General features: G+C 40.0%; 1 protein-coding gene and 1 long non-coding RNA gene across 3 annotated transcripts in view; one reads left to right on the top strand and one right to left on the bottom strand.

Moving 5' to 3' along the window:
- Positions 1–12622, bottom strand: part of si:dkey-233k19.3 (dynein axonemal heavy chain 11) — a 58964-nt gene extending 46342 nt beyond the window's left edge. For both annotated transcript variants that reach the window (XM_069536979.1, XM_069536978.1), the window contains exons 1-35: positions 12251–12622; positions 11980–12123; positions 11242–11435; positions 10956–11142; positions 10765–10864; positions 10428–10639; positions 10103–10324; positions 9852–10019; positions 9610–9726; positions 9355–9492; positions 9148–9263; positions 8809–9019; positions 7992–8096; positions 7517–7912; positions 6790–7122; positions 6335–6589; positions 6079–6248; positions 5782–6004; positions 5539–5655; positions 5332–5418; positions 5085–5243; positions 4787–4870; positions 4500–4658; positions 4294–4416; positions 3578–3700; positions 2893–3117; positions 2719–2810; positions 2498–2624; positions 2238–2390; positions 1909–2142; positions 1246–1377; positions 747–907; positions 489–645; positions 234–379; positions 36–152 (exon numbers count right to left, since the gene is read on the bottom strand). In XM_069536979.1, coding sequence (XP_069393080.1) covers positions 36–152; positions 234–379; positions 489–645; positions 747–907; positions 1246–1377; positions 1909–2142; positions 2238–2390; positions 2498–2624; positions 2719–2810; positions 2893–3117; positions 3578–3700; positions 4294–4416; positions 4500–4658; positions 4787–4870; positions 5085–5243; positions 5332–5418; positions 5539–5655; positions 5782–6004; positions 6079–6248; positions 6335–6589; positions 6790–7122; positions 7517–7912; positions 7992–8096; positions 8809–9019; positions 9148–9263; positions 9355–9492; positions 9610–9726; positions 9852–10019; positions 10103–10324; positions 10428–10639; positions 10765–10864; positions 10956–11142; positions 11242–11435; positions 11980–12123; positions 12251–12466 — 5903 coding nt within the window. In that variant the 5' untranslated portion in view covers positions 12467–12622. The remainder of the gene's footprint in view (positions 1–35; positions 153–233; positions 380–488; positions 646–746; positions 908–1245; positions 1378–1908; positions 2143–2237; positions 2391–2497; positions 2625–2718; positions 2811–2892; positions 3118–3577; positions 3701–4293; positions 4417–4499; positions 4659–4786; positions 4871–5084; positions 5244–5331; positions 5419–5538; positions 5656–5781; positions 6005–6078; positions 6249–6334; positions 6590–6789; positions 7123–7516; positions 7913–7991; positions 8097–8808; positions 9020–9147; positions 9264–9354; positions 9493–9609; positions 9727–9851; positions 10020–10102; positions 10325–10427; positions 10640–10764; positions 10865–10955; positions 11143–11241; positions 11436–11979; positions 12124–12250) is intronic.
- A 94-nt stretch (positions 12623–12716) lies between these two features.
- Positions 12717–14998, top strand: LOC138413489 (uncharacterized). The gene is made up of 4 exons (XR_011245848.1): positions 12717–12852; positions 13771–13848; positions 13948–14005; positions 14125–14998. It is a non-coding gene; the product is annotated as an uncharacterized lncRNA (long non-coding RNA).
- The last annotated feature ends 7484 nt before the right edge of the window (positions 14999–22482 follow it).

Consider the following 22482-nt stretch of genomic DNA (forward strand, 5'->3'; position numbering starts at 1 on the left):
AAGGTGTGTAAGGTAACTTATTGTATCATTCCCACCTGAAAAGAGCCTTGAGGTTCTCAGGTAGCTCTGTCCTTCCTGCATACCCAGGGTTCATCGTGATAAAAATCCCCACAGAGGGATTTAAGACAATTTCCTTATCAAGGAAAAAGAACCTGTGAAATGTCACAAAGTGTTAATAAATGTTTAACTGTTACAACATTTAAGGTTTCAAGTACTGAGCTTTGATTTCCAACCTTTTCTTTTTAGAGCGAACGGCGTCCTGTATTGTTTTGACTTGCACTGCTACAACTGACAGAACATCCACAGCGATACGATTGAACTCATCAAAGCAGCCCCATGCTCCAGTCTGAGCCAGACCCTTGTAGATATTTCCGATTGACTGAACATAACAAGAAAATTACATTTTGCATCCAAACATACACTAAAACATCTAATCAAGCGCTGAACTGTGAGGAAAATAATTATAGTATGAACATGGAATTTCACACCTTATAGTCCATCTGTTCAGAACAGTTGAAGATGTACACCATGATGCCCATGGCTCTCCCAAGATCCTTAGTGGTCTCAGTCTTCCCGGTTCCAGCAGGACCTGCTGGGGCTCCACTCATAGTCAAGTGGAGTGACTGAGTCAATGTAATGTAGCAGCTAAACCACAGAGGAACATGAGTACTGGTTAGCAAGGCTGAATTTAGCAACGGTGTTGAAATATTACATGCATACACTAAACAGATAAATAGCACCATTACCGGTCTGTGAGGGGGGTGATGACTAGACGTGGAGTATTTCCCAGGTACTCATAAGAGTAAAGGAACTGAGCATCACAGATGTTAACATAGCAGTGGCACTGCTGCTCATTCCAGCAATGTCGGAGCTGGGAGAGCCACTGGAAGGCTTGTGAGGTGGTGACCTGTGAACAGAGAACGCAGTGAGAAGAGTGATGGTGATAACGAATGAAAATAGTTTTAGTCTAAGACTATAGTTTGTGTATTTATTTCATTGTGATGTAAGCAGTGTAAATTAGGACATTAATTGTTCATATTAAGGCACATTGTTACCTCCTGAACTTATTTTTTTATGTTTATGGGACTAATATCTGTGTGTGGAATTTAGTGCAGCTTGATTAGCGGCAAACAAGCAAAAATAAAACAACATTGCATTTATGCTACACAATTATTCAGTAGCACCTTTTCATAATTCCAAAGTTAAATCACTAAATGAAACACTAATTTTGGCAGTTGTGTTAACCTTTTGGGCAATGAGGCTTGTAACAACGTCTCTAGCATGGACGTCAATCGTGCATATAGTCATGATCTTCTGTCTGTCGCCCGGGCTCAGCTCTCCCAGTAGCATGCTGATCAATGAGTTGAGTTGAGAAATCTGCAGTAGGAAAGAATAACCGCTTTAGAGCAATGTTGAGGAAATAGAGAAGAGAGCTCATCTAAAAATCACACATACGACTGAATTGGCAAAAGTCAAATTGGTTCAAATTCCTATTATTTGTATTGTTAATCAGTCAAAGCTGTTAAAAGTTCAATCCATGCAGAACAACATACATTCATTACATGAACATGGACCTTGTAGACGATATGACAGACACAGCGGTGTACACTAATCAAAGACTGGGACTAAAACATCACTGGATGGCTTGTATTTGTCACTGGTCGTGTATAACAGCAGATCCAATCAGTGCAGTACAGTCGCTTGAAGGGTGAGAGAGATTATTCAAACAGCAGCCAAGGACATGCTAACCTAAAGGGTGCTGATGAAACTGACAAGAATGATAACACTACTGAGGCTCCACAAGCCCGGCTCAGGTTATATATATGTGTATATACAGTATATATTGTGTGTGTGTGTGTGTGTGTGTGTGTGTGTGTGTGTGTGTTAAACATGACATACTGTACATACCTGCTTCTTGTTGCAGTCTTTTAGTGCAGATTCAAAACCTTCCTCCAGTCTTTTAAATACAAGCTCCATATCATTGCTCCACCAGATCTGAGATCCAGTCAGAGCCACTTGGGCGGGGAAGTCAAGAATCCACTGGTCTCTGAGCTTGTCCTCGTACGTGGACACAGCCTCAGATAAGTGACCCCTGACACACTCCTTCATAGACTCTTCAAGACAAGCCAGCCATGCCTCCACCTTACACAAAGTATTTCAACCGTTAGTAAACTTATAATTGTAAATGTGATTACATAATTTAAACTATCCGATTCTGAATGTATGTAGTGTCTTACTGGGCCATAACAGCAACATTCAGTCTGGAACGGGACATGTTCCCTCTCTTTGCTGTACATGCCCACCGCAAGTTTAGGATTGTCCACCCGATCATTTTCTGCAAACTCGAGATCTGACAAGTTGTCAAACAGTTTTGAGAGGTGGACGGTTACCTGCAAAACACAAAACGTCATTACATTTCCCATGAGAAATAGTGAGAAACAACAGCGACATTAATACGGTAAAAATAAAAATGAATGCATCTTCTGCATCGGTGTACCTGTTTGGGGCGACTCCCTTTAGAAAGGATGTCCAACAAATCTGCAGATGAAATAAAGTAGAATCGTGGAAACGCAAGTCTCTTTGTCTCCAGGTATTCAGCAAGAGCTTTTTCACACAGAGCCAGCCTGTTGGAAAAACGTTTCCACCACAGAGATCAAAAACCTTTTAACTGAAAACAATGAAATGCAATGAAAGGCGTATGTCAATCTAAGCATCAACCTTTTTTGTAGATCTTCTAACTTCTCAAATAGATGAGGTTTGTTGGTGGCCTCTATGACATTTTTGGTCTTGGCACTGTCCAACATTAGTTCCTGAAAGAGCCAAACAACCATTTTTATTATCATGAGAATAACATACTTATAATGACTGCATGACTGACATGTAAGTCCATACTTTGAATTCTCCATCTATAGCTTGGAACCTGTGTGCGTCTGCAGGCAGCTGTTGGCAGATGTCATCACAGCCTTTAAAGATGCTTTCCAGGTAGGCCCATGTCCTTTGCACCTCCATCCAGACCATCAGCACCGAGTCAGCCACAGAGAGCTGCTTCTGTAGTTCCAGCACCTGGATCAGGAAGTGATTTATGTGTTTGCTCTGCGAGATGCCCTGGAGCTGAACCTTGAGGATGAGAACATGGAGACATTAGCTTAGCTCATCTGAAAGGATTTGCTCTGATGTAAAACTCAAATATACCAAAGAAAAAGTCCTCACTTGATAACCAGACATCATAACGTGTCAGACACATTCCCCCTCACCAGCATGCCGTACAATAAAAAGTGGGGGAGGAAAGGGCTCTTTTTAAACAAAGATGGAGGCACTGAAGTGGCAAGACTTCTAATTGCTGGCTATAACCCCCCAATACATCTGGTGTACATGTACAAAGAGTGCCACAGCCAAACAATGCCCTGTGTCCTACAGCAGCTATAAATCAAAGGTCTCAATAGGGACCTCTCTACCCACAGCTGTGCTGTCAGACAGTCAATGGGGCGCCCCTTTCTGCACTCTCATCTCTATTCAGTACTACTGCTTCTCACAGACAACTCATTCTAAGATCGAGTTCAGTAACTTCAATATTTACCTGATGATCCTCAAGAGCTTCAATAAGATCCTCATCACATTTAAGAAGAGGCACAGAGGTCTGGTAATGGTCTTCATATGAAAGCTCCATTGATGCCCAGGTTTCACTAATTTCTGTTACAACCTGAAATGCAAATAATGGACAGCCTAATGATAACAGTGTTAAAAATAAACTTACCTTATTTACAACAATATTTGGAGTATGTGAACAATTCCTGAACTAAATTTCCAGTTTATCTGAAACAATCATGATGTTGAGCAATGTTTCTTCATTCAACAAACTGCAGCATGTTACATTGTATAATTTGTCATTATGAATTAAACACTTTTGAGGGCCTACACCCAGTATAAAGTGGCTCCAAGCATGATGCATGAGAGGTCTTTGCAGATTTCAGTAATTTTACCATTCAGCACCCAAGTTGTTTAATTATTTGTCACACACAAAGATGATCTGCTTGTTCGTCAAGTGAAGCAGTTTCTTCTGTAAACTATCTGGAAAATCTGCCCTGGTAATAGCAATCTGCCATCGTCAAAGCTCACCTGGCTTTTAAAGGGAATGGGAGATGGCTAGCTAAATTGGTTTATTGCATGCAATACAAAGATATATGAAAAATTAATTAAGACACACAGTACTATCCAGCTATGTTTTTCACTGGATTAGATCATTAAAACAGAGCTTTTGATGTGTTTCCCCATTAAATATAAATAAAGAAGAACCTTCTCTGTGGTCATTTCTTTGACCGCCTTATCCACTATGTTGCGAACTTCATCTTCGAACAAATGGAGCTTCAGGGCCAAGAGGTCGTCCAAGGTGGTAGTGTCAGTAACAGTGATGTCCATCTATTAGAGAATTAGATTATAATGGTGAGAATGAAAAGTTCTGTCATGTAAAAATTATGTACATGCACCTCTACTGTGTGTACCTGTGTGGTCCTAACAAGCTGCGCCCAGTGGCGCTCTCGTATTGCCAGGTTCTGAAGATGACTCACGGCCCGTAGTGATGTCAACAGGTTCTTTACATAAAGGTCCAACCCGGAATACACATCCCACACACGAGCCTCCTTGTCAAGCTTCCGCATGTCCTACACAAACAGAAGGTAGGTAAACATAATTAGTTATTAGGGGCATCTGTTACAAACAGCAATGGTGCATGACAGCAAGACAGCAGGAGAGATGTGCTGGTGTGATGTAGCACTGTTGGTGACCTCACCTTGGCAAACCTCCCCAATTCTGCATCCATCTGGTCCACGTTTATCTGCCTCCATTTGGTCATTGTCCAGTTTTTCACACTGCTCTGTTTAGATAAAGTCGCATGCTGAGGGGTCAATGGGCTTGATGGGGACATTTAGAGTCTTCAGGGTAAAAGAATCAATGATAGCCTCCACAAGGACACGCTGGTCAAATCATTCTTTCAAGGCTGACATGGTAAGGTGAGGAGGCCTTCAGCTGCATTCACATTTTTTCAAGAATAGCAAAATTGAAGTAAAAAAGCCCAATTAGCCACTTACCTGCACAAATACAATAATGTCCCACAGTTCTTTGAGGATGGTGATCTCTTTTCTGCAGAGCTTGATGTCTCTGTACTCAGGAATAGTAACATCAAACAGATTTGTGGACTCCTGAAGTTCAGCTACTTCTTTCTCCATGTTTTGAATTGCTTTTTCTGACTAGGAAACAACATGTGACATCTGTTATTCATGCTGAAGAATACTGTGTTCTTTTAATGCTATAATCAAACAACAGCTGAACTCTTACTTTCTCCAGACTGATGTAGGGATGCAGTGCATTGTAAGTGAAGGGTGCAGTTGCTCCGAACATCTCCCGGAATTTGGTTTGTTTGACCTAAAAAATAATGGTCTTAAAACGCCTTACACTGGCATATACAATACAATAGTTTCAAAAGAGTGCTTAAAGATTTTTATAATTTTCTCTGGAATAAAAAAAATCTAAAGCAATTTTTACCTCAAACGCCATGCATCGTCTCCGTAACACCATCACCTCTGTATTCTGCATGGGTGCCACTTCATGTCTCACTTTTAAGGCCAGTTTTTTAGCTGAACACCATTTCTCAGGGAGTTCCTAAAGAGAGAATTGATTTAAGACATTATGACTATTTGTCTCAGAATAAAGTAGCCCTTGTTGTCATATCATTTCAATTGATATTTAAGGAAAGAGTATTAGCATTAACCTAACTCCTTTCTTTACCTCCATCTGAGAGAAGACCTGGTCTGGTATGGTCACTCCGTATCGTTCCAGGAGGATTATCGTGTCTCTAAGAGGCTCAAACATCTTGTCTGTGGCTGTTTGTCTGTCTCTCACAGCCAGCAGGTGACTCATAACTTCTGTCAAGTTATGCTGGTCTCCTTCAGCTACAGGATGGTTCAGCCCTTCAACGGTGGCTCGGACAAACATCTGCAGCTCATCGAGACTGAGTGGAAAAGCATGTGTGAGATCGGCCGATGTGATAGTTCCATCTGGATTTCATAACATGCAGAATTGTACCTGTTTGTCACAAATGTCAGGAGGTGCTCTTTGAAAAGCCAGCTCCACTTCATCACAATGTTAAGGAGGCTGACTTTGAAAAACTTGATGTCCACCCTAAACCATCCGTTGAAAACTCGGAAATCTTCCAGCTTGGAAATTTCAGTATAGAGATCCTCAAAATAATCTATCTGTAAAAGTAAGATCACAAACAAGATTAAAATGAGGACATTTGTTATACACGGGAAAATGTGATTTATGATTTTATGATTTCTACCTGCTCTTTGAAGTTATCAATCGTAGGCGGACGCTCTGGGAGTACTTCTGCTCTGTGAGCCTCCAGCTCCTCAGCTGTGAGTGCACGTCCATACAGGAGAAACTGGCTGAGAAACTCAGCCCTGTCATCTTGCCACAGATGAGTGTAGCAGTCAAACTTTCGCTGGTAATTCATTGCTTTCTTCAGGACGCTCTCCACTCGCTCCATTATTTCATGCCTCAGGTGCAACAAATCTAGCATGTCATCCATTACATCCTGTAAAAGGTGTATTACACAACATATAACATCTGGAGTATGTACTATTTGTAAAGGAATACATGTAAATCATGAGAATACTCTTTTTGATCAATACAGAATACTTTTTAATATGTGTTTAAATACCAAACCATCCCTGGGAGGGTGATAAGATATATGTTTATAAAAGTGTACAAAGGGTTTTTAATATCCCAAAATACCTGGTAGGTCTCCGTGCTCAGATGAGCAGCCACTCTATTGATATTCACGGATGTCTTGAATATGTCTCCTACCAGTCCCTCTATCAGCTCATAGAGGCCGTCCCCTGCATCTCGCTCCAGTGAGGGGAGGAAGACCAATTCTGAGCCACTCAGCATCAACTGAGACGCGAACAGAGGCGCCAGTTTTGGCCACGACTCCATGTTGTCCACAAAGAACTGAAGAGAGAGGCTGATGTAGCTGAAGAGCCCCTCAACCACCATCTCATCCACGTACTCCAGGTACGACTGCCACACTTCTGAAGCAGGGTCAGCATGGAAAAGAACCATATTTTCCTGGGGACATTTTTATTTGAAGTTTTTATGAGAATAAATAAATACATTTATCGATACGATCACAAAACTCAAAACTGATGATATCCAAAATATATATATATATAAATGTACTTTGAATTTAACCAGAGAGATAATGGTTATTATTTGTATCATTTTGGAAAACAAAATCTAAAGCCAAACAAAAATAACAATTGAAATGAATCTAAAAAATAAATTTTGTAAAAAGAGTCTTTTAAAAGTGCTGTAATCAGAAGAAGAGCAATATCTCTGCCAAAGTCTTTAATGGCAATACTTTCGTGGCTTGATTTTACTAACAGTGTAGCAACACAAGCATTGTATAGAAAAATCTCTCACACACAAGAGTGAATTCTATTATAAATTCAGTTCTATGTACCTGCACCAGCATGTGGATTGAATCTCCATCCTTCTTCATGCCGTTGTACTTTCTGTTGACCCACTCTCCTCTATCCTCCAACTGTATGAGTGAACCTCTCTTGTTGTCTTTCCTGTGAAACATGGCTTGTTTACCCCATCCTTTCATCAGTGACTGAATGGCTTCACAGTTCTCCTTTGCTCTGCTGACTCGACATACAAGGTCTTGGACCAGGTCTTTGGTCGTGCTGATGAAGCTCCCGCAGTCCAGGTCCTGCCACGTCAGGTCACTCTCCGCTCTTGTCAGCTGCAGGTCTACGGATTCCAGCTCAGCACGAACTAGGGGAAGCTCGACCTCTAGCACAGTCTGCTTGAGGTTGTTGTACCATTGTACTAACAGCTGCAGACTGCTCACATACTAGAAAGACATATTGTTTACCTCAAACATAAATACATGTGAGTAAATGGGGCCATGGCGTAACTTGCTTGCTTCTTACCTTTGTTAACATGTCACGCTTATCAAAAACAGTCGTTGCAGCTGCAGGGATTTGGATCTTACTGAGACTCTGAATATATTTCACATCTTTCAAGACTTCAGTCAGCTGAGGAGTGAAAAGAAACAGTGATTAACTCAATATATAAACACAGCAGGGTGGTGGGGAAATGGTTTGTTCTAGCTAAAATAAATCATTTGAGAATACAGTTACTAAAATTAGATTGGCACTCAGTAGAGCTAATACATCCGCCAAGGCTAAACAGTTCCCTTATGAAAACACATTTAAATCTTCAAGCACCAGATTTTTATTTGGATCTGCACCAAATTACGAACACTTGATCAAATCCAAGACAAAATTGAATAGGTTCTTTCTTGGCCCATGTCCCAGCCTTCTATCAGGTTTTGTGGATATCCAAGTGGTAGTTTTTATGTAACAGTGCTAAAAGACAACCCAACCAACCATCAAATAAACATAACCTTCTTGGCAGACGTAATAACTATTCCCTCTGCTATGATGGTAACGTAATTTTTCTGTCTGCAGCCTAAAAAGGTATGAATAAATATTTTTCAAATTAAAAGAGGATACATCTTGAGCCAAGGGACGACTGACCTTCATCTGATTTTTGCACCATACAAGGGATATTATTCAAATATGAAACAATATTCCCAGTTTTGAGGGACTTTGAGCACACGTCACCACTGTGAGGGAACCTAACTTTGAAAAGACTACATCAGTCAAACAGTAAGTTGAATAATTATTCCGCATTGGAGAACCTATACACTGTGCATATGGTTTGCAGGGACATTGGATCAGTTACCTTTGGATTGAAGTTGACTGAGACCAGGCCAGATGAGGCATTTCTGGAGAGAAGGGGCTGGTTCAGGTTCATCAAGCAGGTCTGTTCCAAACCATCACACCAGTCAGAGTAGAGGCCCTCCTCATAATGGTCCAGGAGACGCAACATCTCCATGTACATGTTGTTCTCGTTCACCATCTCCACGCTCACCATCTCCATGCCTCCTGCAGGCCTGGAGAATAATTTGTCATTTTAAAGCCTGACACAATAATAATACTGTTGATACTTTTAATCATCCTGGCTTGCTCTTGTATTGTGTTGGTAATCAACTCACAAGAACCAGTCAAATGTTTTACTAACATATCAAATAGCGATCTGATTTTTTCCCATGGTGTTTGAATACGTTCTCTGAGCATTTTGGCCCACTTCAAAGCTTCGGATGTGTGAGTCATGTTCTTGGTCAGACCACTTTCTATCTGTAAACAAAAAAATAATAGAAAAGGAATTATGTTTCTGTTCATGTGCCCTGAATTGATATTACTAACATCCAAGTTTAACTTAACCTACCTGATTGATCTGGGATTTAAAAAGCCATTTACATTTCTCCAGCTCTTCTCTGAAATATTGCTGCAGCACGAGGAAGTTAGGGCTGAATATCTGTCTAACTTGTTTTCTCACCAGAAATGGTCCAATAACAGTCAGGAGCTTCAGGACAAAAAACAAAAAGATGTTGTTGTCCCACTTTGTAGCACTATCACTGGCTAGTCACTTGAGTATCTACAGTATGTCATTGGTATCACAGTGTTACCCAGTCTTGCTTACTTTGGAGGCTGATTCCAGTCCCGAACAATCCTTAAAAGCCAAACATAGAAGGCTGGCAAGGTGGCATTCAAAGTTCACAATCCACTCTTTGAAATCCTTGTACTCGTGTTCAAAACCCTTTTGACAAATTCAAGAAATCAACAGTGTTTATAAATGAACAGAAGTTTAGATTTGTGCATCATCAATCTTGGGCTGAATGTGTCATTATTAACATTATAAATGCCATCATAAGACCATTTCACCTGAGAGTTTAAGTCGAATGGGCTGTTTTCACTGTGCTTCAACATTTGGCAGCGATTACAGAAGTCTTTATACATCTGAGCGACCTGCTCACTGTAGAGTTTTCCCTGAAGTCCACCAAATTCCAGCTTTTCCATCCTCTGAAAGTCCAGCGTGATTTCAAACAAGCCCTGCAAAGATAACACTGCATTTGAAACAAAACTGCAGATTCAGCCTTGCTGTGACACCTGAATAGAAAAAGCCTCATCCCCACCTCCAGCTGTAGCATACGATCAAGGAACTGGTTGAAACGTGCAAAAATCATGGCAGATGGGAAATCCCAGGGTGCATGTTTGACATGGTTGGTCAACCTCTCCCTCTGGGTCTGGTAACTGTCTCTGAAACACCTGAAGACTAATATTACTCTCTTTACCATCTGCAGGCTTTCCAATGGGTCCTCTCTGAGTAGCAGATCTGCTGAGAGGTATGTGGACGCCTACAGGGTGAAAACATATAGCAATTTGAATTTGTTCACATTCACAACCCTCAACTGATGTCAATGTTATGGTGAATGCGTAGTATCAAATGAGGATTCTTACCAGTTCAATAAGTAGATTGCAGAGTTCCTGCAGCAACACCACAATGCGTTTCGGCCTTCGATAAGACTGGCAGTTGGTCCAGATCAGAAAAAGTGTGTGAAACAGTGCAGGGATGGATTTTTTCAGGTGAGGAAATCCTTCCTTTTCCAGCTGAGAGAGATGTGCATGTAGTGGCTGGATATAGAGGTTAATGTCCTGTGCTTCTCGTAGAGCTTTTGAATAAGGAAATCAAACTGACACTCTTAATGAGTTCTGGTAATCACATTATGCTGTTCATCAGAAATATGACAAGCTGCAAACTACACTTTCACTTTGGGAAGAAATCAGCTATTCTTACCATCAGATACATTTCCAACTAGAATGTTGATTGCTGGATGATAGCTGCTGTCCATCATCTCTAACACCTTTGCCATCTTTTGAACAATGGGGCTCTGAAGCTACAAGTAAAAGATCCAAACACTTTAACAAGGAGAATGATAAATTACACAATAACTTTATTGAAGATTATCAGGAAAAGAGAGATGATACCTGATGATAGATATTCTGTACATTGCTCTCCCTGGATGCCCAAAACTTCAGCTCTGCACTGGGCCCTGGATTACTGCCTGTCCTGAGTAGATCTGATGAATCCTCCTTTAAAATTTTCTGGATTAGATTGCTCCAGTTGATGACATGGGTCTCTAAGGTGTGGGCCACTGCCCGGTCATAGGTAAACCTGAGTGTAAAAATTCATGTTTGCAGTGTTGGTTAATACTATATCTATCAACTAAGATCACAGCATATTAAAGAAAATCTAAATATGTTTTTTTCTTACATTTTGATGGTTCTGTTTGAATCTTCCATCCAGTCTTTTGCGGTTGGGACAGGGAGGACGGTTTTCCCTAAGACCTGTCCTCGTACAACTGATATCGTGCTGCACATGCTCTCCACATGTCGAATGATATCTTCAGACATCACCTTTGGCCACTTCTGATGGTTATTTTTGTTTGACAGCAGAGGGACGCATACCTTGCAAAGAAAATAATTTGAAACCTTCAAAAAAGCAAACTATAAACAAACACAACTTACAGATAAAATGTTTCGATACTGATACCAGCATTGGAAATTCCTGATGCAAAATCAAACTGATGCCAGAATGATTGCTTAAAATGCAAACATTGTTGTTGTTTTTTTAATGCACCAGTATCAGATAGGTAATATACCTTTAGAGTTTTATCATTTTAAAGTGTTTTTAGAGCAGGTGCAATATTCAACTCACTTTTATTCTGCATTAATATTCCTGGTCTTACATGATATGTCCTTGTGTGCTGTTTTTTGCTGTTTGTTGTACTATCTTCTGTTCTGCAGCTGCTCTAGCACTCTGGTCCAAGACAAATTTAAACTAGGTATATTTGATTTGGTTTTATAGGTACTTGGTTGTGGCAAATACGCAAAATGTATGGGAACCAGTATCGGGAAGGGAAAATGGATTTGGGAAGATCTCCACTTCCTGCACATACAGTAAAATGTCTATAATATGAGGTAGATGTGTGATGGAGGGTGTAATAGTCACCTGCTCGACTATGGTTGACAGCTGCAGAAGTGGAAATGGAGACAGGAGGCCGAACAGCAGGAGCTCCCTGTAGTTCTCACAGCTGACAGGGTCACATCTCTTCTTCAGGAAATAGATCTTCTTGTTCTGGCCATCAGACAGGGCCTGGATTTGAAATCGTACGACACACAGGAACATGTCACTTACCAACCATCAAACATACATCTCCAAAAGCTAGCTTACTCGTCAGTAGCGAGCTAGCTTGATCATGTAGGTGATTTTGGAGCCATACCTCTTTAGAAGCAACCAGGCCACCTTTTTTCGCCGAGGAGAAAAATATAACAGGCTCCTTTTCGAAGAAGTGTGCGAGCAGAGTCTGAAAGTCTTCGTTGACAGCTGTCTTCTGCCATGTGTGACGCTGCAGCCGCAGGACAACACAAACTTTCTCCTCCACAAACTTCACCCTGACGTCTTCGAGGAAACTGGGCGCGCTCTCGTCGTCGGACATGATTCCTGTGCGACCATGACACCGTCGCTTCCTCCGACAAGACGAGAAGGGAAGAGGGAGAGAGTCACAAGTGGGTGATTTCCTCTACAGAGTGAACATCGTGTGTGAAAAGTGAAACCTGTGTTCGTGGGTTTGCTGAGAGCTCGAGCTGCACAGTGACAGGGGCGGTTCCGCGTCCCGTTGCCAAGCAACAGCCGAAACCGTCAATCACTGCCAGTCAATGAAAAGTTTGAAAAAACTTTATTCTAGGATTATTTTCACAGTTTAAACCATTAAGCTTTATATAACAGCTCATTTACCTCGATATTATTTTACTGTATCTACTATTCTACCTTATTTTAGAGCAGGAGGATATCCAGAATGAGGATTATGGGCCTTTGCTTGAGGTAAAATCAACAAAAAATTTACATTTCCATATGGGGTTTTAAAAGTGGTCTTTAGCTGTACCCTGTCCTGTTGTGCTTTAATTTACTTCATTTCTGCTTTGTGATTGAAAGTTAATTAGTATAACTCAATCAGAATCAGAAATACTTGATTTATTCCTGGGGGGAAATTGGGTTTTGTTAGAGTCGCTCCAGCCAGGAACAGAAATTTAGTAACCTACAATATACAAAAACAGCAGAATTAGAATGTGTAAAGAATAGAAGATAACCTATTGTGAATAAGGTGTAATCAGGTAGGCTGAGTCCTCTAAGAAATGTTTGGGATGTGTTGTAAACTTGAATTGCTTTGGTATAGGCTACATACAAGTCTCACTGATGGAACTCAATTGAAGTAACATTAAAATAGTCAAAATGAAAAGATACATGATGCAAAAATGTTTCCCCTCTTAGTTTTTAAAATTCAAACATTTCAGGTTTAAACAGATGCATATGTGTTTCCCCCAGTGTGGCCCATATGTGTTGGAACCATAGACTAGTAAAATGTGACTAGTTTGTCTGTTGTCTTAGCAGCACAGCACCGTACCCAGCAACTGCCATTTACAAGACCCTTTACTGCCCCTCATTTCAGAGGGGTCTGACTGCTTAGTGTAAATAACAAGACGGTACTTTTGAAGCAGTTTAGAAATGTAGCTAACTGACTGATATCCTGATATAACTCTGCAGACTTAAAGCAAGGTGTTTTATCTTTTAACATTTTATTATTATTATCCTTAAGCACTGATAGATAGATATTTGTACAATAACTGCATTTCTTCCTGCAGCATGAGTTTTATCCTTTCCTATCTGTCTATCTCTTTGATATTTATTTATTTCAAGTCAAGAAACAGAGGACATGAGAATGAGACAAACATGCATTTGCAGGTGGCTGTATGTTTTGGACCTCATCACATGCAATGACAGGACCACCTACAGGGAGGAGATTGCCTGCCTGTTGCTATGGTGTTAATAACAAGTTGGAAGCAATGCATTCAAGCAGTTAAGATGAAAATGGCTCCTGATGTAATCCACACGCTTATTTTACTCTGAAAATCTGTACAGGTGTTAACATGGTCGAGAACAGGAGTCGTGGCCAAGGAGACCACCATGGCCTCGAATGGTATGAGACAACTATCATCACAATACGGATGGAGAATTGTTAAGAATATGCTTTTTATTGTTTTCATAATAGTTTGAAAAAAAGAAACAAATACATTTTTCTATTTTACTTCCTGTCAGTGCATTGCCTGCCTCCGATCCAGCAGCTTCAACATCACAAAGCGTGTAAGACAGACTGCTGTAATTGTGCCCTACCAAGCAACCCCAAACTATTCCTGAGCAAACACTGCTGTTCAAACCTGGCACTATACCCGCCACCTCAACCATTTTACTGCCAAGGCTTGTTACACTGCTGAGCTGGCCCTCCTATCATCTCCATCCGCTGCTTGTTGTGCAGTCTGCCATGACAACGAATGTGCTGCAGTCTGACTGCGAACATTCAAGTTCATTGATCACTTGCAGCCATTGTCATCGGTATTAAAACTGATATTTTCTCGGATTCTACTAATAATACTCTATAACACATTAGAATAGATAATGGTCTGTGCTGTATTGTATATGTTGCTTTACCTTGGCCTTCAGGCATCACTATACGCTGTACATTTGTAATATGTAGCAGCTCATCAATGACTGGCAGTGTCAACAGAGCTGTGTTGATGATGCCGTATTGATTCCCAAACCGAATCACAAAGCAACACTCCATCACGACGGCCCAGTCAATCCAACAAGCGGCGGTGAGCGAGCAAATGTATTATCTGAGACTTGAAATCAGTTATGTTTGTTTAATGATGTGCACTTTTCTTTCAGAGATAAGTTGTCTCTGTTGTACGAGAACCTCAACTGTGTATAAACATCAGTACATCACAGTTTAGGTTTTTCCCAAAAGCTCTTATATAAACAGACATTGGCTTTTATTTCTAATTATAGGAGAAGTGGGATCAGTGGATTTATATAAAAGTTAATAACCAGAAATATCAGAGCAGTGACTCAATGTAGGGGCAGACCAGTTATTTTCTTTTTACTAGTTCATATTTGGAACAAATGTTGTGTTTCGGGGGGGGGGGTTCACTGAAAAGCCACTGAATGGGTCTGGAAGGGGTCCTGCTATATTTTTTTGGATGTGGTATTAAAGAATTGAAGTTAGTCCGTCTATTTACCAAATCACATTGATTTACAATTATCAGCCAAAACAATGAAGCTATTTGTTTATCCTTGATTTGTTCAGTAGATGTAATAAAACCCTGAAAATAAGGCAAATTGAAGTTCTATACCACATATAATATATTATAGTATAGTATAGTATAGTATATAGTGGATGCCAACAGTACCCTGCATTGTCCATATAACATCTGACCCCTGGATGTCAGAAGGTCCACACCACAGGAACGCCCTCCACAGGGCTCAGTTAAGCTTGGGTAATACTCTCAATGTGGGTCATTATTATTTTTGCAAATAAAATATATGCATTTTAAAGTAATATTATATTTTAAGAGACACACATTCATCTCAGAGTGAACAACATTCAACAGCCTGACATGATCTTCTTATTTTATACTTTACTCTTTTATTCCCTGATGATGAAAATCCATCAAACATTGACTTAATACAACAACAGAGAGAATCATGGTGTATGAGAGTTTCTGCTGTGGTTCATGCGTCACCATCAGCTGCGGCCTGTAGAGGGCACTGGCTTGTCTCTTTTGGCAGATCCTCATGGAGGCCGAGGTCTGAGGGACTTGGAAAAACAGAGGACACTTTGAGACAGTTGGTCAAATCAAATATATTTATTTTCATGTAGATAGATAGATAAAATTATATGATCTTTTTGGTTTAATACTTTTTATTATTATTATTTTCATTATTATTATCTTTATAGGCCTGTCTGTGAGGACCATCTGGTTGAAAAAGGTCCTAAAATCAATTTGTAAGCCACATTTAAAAACACAGACATGTCGGGTGCAGCACGCTGGGTGCGTCTGTTGTTTGGTGACCTCCCGTCCGTATAATAATTGATCACATTGACTAAATAATAATATCTTGTCAGTCATCCCGTCACAAGTCATTGCTCCACCTGTCTCCGGAAATACAAGGACACAATAAACTAGTTTCCATGTGTTGGTGGCAAATAATAGCCTGCATGTGGAGAATTTTTAGTACTGTATAGTGAATTAACGCCCCTGTAATGAAATGTAAAAAAAAAAATCATTGGACTGCTGAGTGCTCAACCTGACGGTGAGATCTCATGTGGGCAGATCACACACAAACAAAAAAATCCTACCAGATAGTGCTAAAGCTCTTGGGGTGTTATGTAAGCACCAGAGTGAACAAATTTGTTAGCCCACACCCGAGGGCATCTGGTGATGGATATGTTGTCCTGTGGGACTGTGGAGGCCGCAGCACAACAGCCGGCCGCTTATCATGAAAGGCTTGTTTTAAGTGTTCCTCTGCAGGGAAACAAAGGCTTTAAGGGCACCCATTACCCTACAATTGTAGTACAATCCCCATTGTTTGGTTAGTTCACACACACATACGTAGCCAACTGGAGCATATGGCAGGAATTAGGCCTAGGTTTAAGCCTTGGATGAAAATAGCCAAATAAAATCCAATCTGTGAGAAGCATTTTTGGTGTAGCTCTTATGTGTAAATGGATTAAATTCTGCATCATGAAAAGGCACATAACACTTTTTGTGTCTAATGTGCAGCTTGTGTGGTGTGGCGGTGTGAGTGTGTTGTGAAGGAAGCTGGCCGCTTGTAGGTAGGACTCCCCTGAGGACGGCCAGGCCACTTGTGTCTCTGAGGGTGACTGGTTGATCCCACTTAATCAGCATCCTGAGAGACTGGCACTGCCCCCACGGCCATAATGCCTGAGGTCACTGTGGGCTCCTCAAAATGAAGTGAAGCCCCGCCAGACAATGCAGCTGTCAATCAGCCTTAACCTGAGCTGGGCCCTTTATTCCTCATATAGTGTACTTGTGTAATCTTTCACTCCATAAATGCAAATTAATCTCATCAATGTTTTGACTAACACAAGGCAAGGATACATAGAGAGCATTTTTGCATATCAAATACTTGGATTTCTCACAGTACAGTTTCCCTTCATAGGGAACTGCATAATGGAGGGCAAATCACAAATGTCCTCCATGCAACATTATTCACACACACACACTGAGATATGATTATATATTTTCATATATGACGAGCAAACATATCCTCTTAAATTATTTTTGTCACATATGATGTGAAGTAAAACGGGGAAATTCTGCTTGTCCCTGTGGGAAGATTAACTGCTCCTATGGAGTGATGATCATAGCCACATGTTGCTGAAAATACATTTATCTAAAAACTAACAGGATAATGAAGACACTGGAGAACGCTTCCTGCAATTTGCAGTAGCTCTTCCGCTTCGTTTAGACCATAATTTGTACTTGTTTGGATGGCACATGCAGTCAGTGGTTTGGGGTTTGTAGCGGTAATGTCCCACGGGCTTCTGTCAGTCCGGCACCATTATAAATGACAGAGCTGAGTGAGCCTCCTTGGCTGTTTCTCAACACGCTGGCTTCCTTGGGGCCTTGTGGAGCAGTTGCAGAGCGCGTGCCCTTTTGATTTCCTAATCCCAGCACGAGCTGGGGAATGCTGGCGCGCCGTGAGATATTCCACTCACAAGCTGTGATTTATGTTCTCGTGGTGCAAGGCTCAATGGTAAGAGATCACAGGTGTTGTGGAGCCTCAGTAAAAACTTTTAATATGCACACCTCGTGGTCTCTGGCAGAGTACGGCACAAGGATTACTGCCATTCAGTGGTGGGGGGGTGGGTCAATAAATGTTTAAAATTCATCCGAGGCCTTACAGTTGGAGAGCTATTATACAAACATCCATGTGTGTGTTTTTCCAGCAGAGGTACAGTAACAATGTGGATTAATATCACGATACACACTGTGTGGTTTATTTAAATATTGTCACTTTAAATTCAAATTAAAAAAGAATTCATAAAAATCACTATTCTTATGGATACATACAAATGAATGTACAAAATAAAAGCTTATATTGGCTGTTAATTATGGCACTGTTGACCGGGTGGTTAATGCCCACTTTAAAGTGAAGAGGTCGACCTTTGCTCATGTCCCAATAAAAGTCTCAGCATAAAATGCAAAGAGCAAAGTGAATGCCCCTCACTCACAGCTCGAGTGTTTGTTCTCTTTGCAGCCACCACAAATTATTTAACACACACTTATATTTTTAATCAAAGCTTTGGGAGATAATGCTTTTGAAGTTATTGATTCATAGATTTTGAAAAATGAAAAAGGGGAAAAAGTGGTTTACTCCAATTTCAGATTCATAATCATGTGAATGAATGAAAATGACACTTTGCTTCTTTCAGATGTGCCAAATTTCCTTCATATGTGTCTTAAGTTTAGGAATGTGTAAGGAAAAGAAAACAGATAGCCAATCTCCAAAGGCACAAGCTGCTCTCATTTATGATTTTAATCAGACATTTTTTCTGAATAAGGTTTAAATGCTGACATGAGAACCAGCTACAGTTTGTCATTAAATGTGATGACACTAATTATGTTGTATCTTTGCGAATAGAAGAAAAATGTTTCCATTCAGACATTTATTTGTGTTCTTCCTGCTATGCAGCGAGCCGTATTTTGTCATGACATGTCACAGACAACTTCATGTGCAGTAACAACCTTCTTGCATGATTTAATAACAGTGATCTGTATTAATCACCCAGCCTCCCTGTTCCGCTTCTCCAGCCTTGCCAGAGGGATTACTGTTACCAACTCACCTATAACAGCCACTGTCTTGTCTTCTAATGGCTGCATTAGACCCCCCACCCCAATCTCCGACTTGTTACCTAGGTGCAGCGGTCAGGAAGTGCTTACAGTCGTGTAGCTGTGTGAGAGAGTTTGCTGAAAGTGGAGTGACCTTTTCAACTCTGCTCTTTACAGTGAATCCCTGAAGCCAATCTGGTTTAGGCTTCTATACCCTCATAGTTAGTTGTGTTAGATAATATTTCAATAGGAAGGGACAAAGTATTTCAAGTGTTTCACTAACTGGTGTAATATACTGAAATATGTTATATTTATATATTTATTAATATGACTTATTCATTACAATTAAACAGACAGCCATGTTAACATAAAAAGTTAATATTTTAAATAGTATGTTGGATACAAAAAATAAATGTTTAGGGTTTAATTCATTCAGAATTTGAATTAAAACTTGTACCTTATCAATATATACAGTGACCATTATATCTAAGTAAACACAAATGGAAACTGTGATTTTGTAGATTGTTGCTTTTTATTTTTATAAGCTAAAGCATCAAATACACAACTTAATTATCCATTCATTTCCGTGTTGCTTTAGTGTATTGACCTACTGTTTATACTCATATTGTCACATCCCCCAAATGTCTGTCGTACTGTCAGAATTTCACCTCTGAATTTGTGCTAAAGATGTACCTCCCCAAGGTTACACAGCAGATTCATTTAGTCCCCACTTTGCCACCCCCTTCTCCTTCTCCCTCTCCTCCTCCTCCTTTTTCTTTCCCATGTCCATTAGACCTTGCAGACTAATCGAGCAGCACCAATTGCTCCCGTGGTGAGATCATTAAGTAAATTATTTTAAGATCAAACGGTCAGCAGCCACAATGAAGTCCTGTGTAATGGTAAAAGCCTCAGAAGCTGCCACCCACCCCTCTCTCAAATTAAAGCCCAGTGGGGAGAGCTCTGCACCTCTCAGGTGGATGCCCCCACCATTAGGCCTTTTAGCTGCAGGCTAAGGTAGGACCCACTAATTGGTCCTTTGAACAAAACTAACCCACTGACAGGATCTGACTTGTATGCAGCTTAAGAGTGCAAAATTGTTCCTGGCCAAAGACAGCAGTTTCAAAACCCCTGTAATAGTCCACCTATAGAGGGGGTCCACTTTCTGACTGCCATGTGGCAGCAGACGTGTGGTCATATTTAGAAGGATTTTTTTCCAATTCTAACAGAAACAGCTGTAGTTACATTTTCATCTCATTATTTTTGCCAGGTCTCTGTTTTCTGTCAGACTTACATTTGAAATATATTATGTAACTGTGGAACTAGTATGGAAATGCTCTATTCAAGCATTATGGTGGTCTGACTAATATTTTCTTACTATTTTATTTTAAATATCTTCTTTGGAAAATTAAAAAAAATTAAAAGTTGAACAATAAACAAGATTTCAAACTTAATTGCTTGACATACAGCTAAAGAATACTCATTGAATATTTGTACTTTAATCACTTATCTACCATATTTATTTTCTAAAATGCAACACATTTGATATTATATTGTATTTAATTTTGTAAAGACAAATCACTTTAGCTCTGTTTGTGTCAAAAAACACAAACCTGTGCTGAATCTGTTATGGATTTTCTATAAAGGCCAAAACAAAACTGATCGGGAAATAAAAATGACTGGTTTGAAGGATCAGAAGCTGCAGGAGTGTGTGTAGGTGCATATAGGTTTGTGTGTATAATACACTGATTCAGTGCAAAAGCCATTAGACTGCGATTACTCACAAAGTGCTGTCCCTGGATGGATAGGTTGACAGCTTCCCTTTTAACAGGTCAAAGTTTCCCTCGCCTTAACATAATCAAGAGCATGTACTCTCTGCTCATACAGGGACAAATTCATATACATTACACAGAGATTCATACAACAGTGTTGGCCTTCCTCTGATTGTTTCACATATAAGAAGCTACAGACTTAAAGACATAATGCACAACAAAACATTTGAAAAACAAGCCGTGTCCCTCCAGTTGTTTATTCCTCTGAGCTGAGAAAGTGTTGAACTTACAGTAGCTTGTGGTGTGGACACAGGAACCAATGCAGCAAAGTGACTGTGAGAGTGATTTATCCTGCGCTGGCATGGAGCGTCAGTGTCATCAATCACATGGTTTTAATTAGTGATGGCTCCCCTTTGTGGCTGAGAAATGTGCATGTAATTCAATTTGGGAATCGCTGCTGCCTCAAGAACCCCACACAAAGATTCGTCAATCCACTGTAAGTTCATACACACTGATATCAGACAACTGACATCGACGAAGCTGACTCCGCTCACTGAATTTTGTCTTGTGAAAATGATTAAAACCGTGATCTAGATGTGTATAAGTGTGTAAAGGATCATTTTGAAAGATAGGCTAAGAAATGAATTGATTGTAATAACAGCAGTACTTCACTTCCAATAATCAATAAAACAAACAAATAAAAAAACGTTTTATTTTGATACAGTCAACAACAAATGACTGTTTAGCAGAGTTACAGATGGAAAAGTGAAACAAAAAAAACAAGCTTCGACCTAAAACAACCTCATATGATTTGACCTTTTTCTGTCTCCCAAAGTGTGTGAACCTTTGTTCTAACCAAACATTATAAAACTGGATGAGGTGAAGTGGAATGCACTCAAAAAACAAAATATGCATTTATTTTAAAAGGTCATCTTAGGGAAGATAATGAGACAAATATTTAATCACAAGTCCATTAGAACTTTTACCACTAATGATAAGAGCAAATAAGTGTCTCTTAAATTTTACCAAACGAAAAAAAAAATTAAAAGGGAGAGTTATCAATTATGCAGAAGTATGTCTTTTTTTTAAATATTCATTGGCTGCACAAAGTGAGAGAGGTCACTATTACTTTGTTTTCCCCCCTGAGGTCATTCATTGAAAAGGCAATACAGTGCTGCAAGACAAAAAAACAGCTCCTTTTAGCTCTTGACACGATGGAACCTCTTATCCCTCATTTAAATGTTGGTTTCTCCTTGATTTCCTCTTCAATGGGGAAACTTAACTGATACCGGCGGCAAAAGGTCCGAGTCTTAAATAAAAACAATGACAGCTCGGAGAGTTAAGGTGGCCATTGAGATGCTAAAACATCAATGGCAGTTATTTAGTTCTCTAAAGACACTTGAAAGTCTCTTATCTGACACATGGTAATGTCAGTCACTGCAGTGATGTTTATCTCCCAGCAGTCACCCACTTCACCGCTGAATGAGTGGCCGTGTTTGCATGTGAAATCTCAACTCCTTATTCCCAATTTGACCCCTGACCTCAAAACGTATGACTTGTTTTGTAATATCTCATTTTGTCATTGAAAAAACATGATTTGGGCTAAACTGTAAAGAACGCAATATTGGCTTGAGACAAAAATGGGCAGATAAAACATCTGAGTGGCTTAAAAAACCAGTTTGACGATAAATAGTTGCATGTAACGCAAGTGTCAGAAAGTAATGTGGATTCTATAAATAACACTTCAAACCAGTTTTGGTTCAGATAGAGAAACTCACTGACAAACTAGATTGACCCTGTTATCGCAATATATTTTACACAAATCCAATACTCTGCTGTAAATAATGCTCATACTGCTGAGGAGGTGATGTTTGCAGCCTTGTCTGTTTGCTGGTTTGTGTGTTTGCTCATTTGTCAGCAGGATTCGACAAAAATTCAATTTGCACTAAACTCAGTGGAGGAAAGTGAAACAGGCCGGTGAAGGACCCATGAAC

Source organism: Paralichthys olivaceus, chromosome 13 (assembly GCF_024713975.1).
Source record: "Paralichthys olivaceus isolate ysfri-2021 chromosome 13, ASM2471397v2, whole genome shotgun sequence".
In the NCBI taxonomy this organism is placed as follows: domain Eukaryota; kingdom Metazoa; phylum Chordata; class Actinopteri; order Pleuronectiformes; family Paralichthyidae; genus Paralichthys; species Paralichthys olivaceus.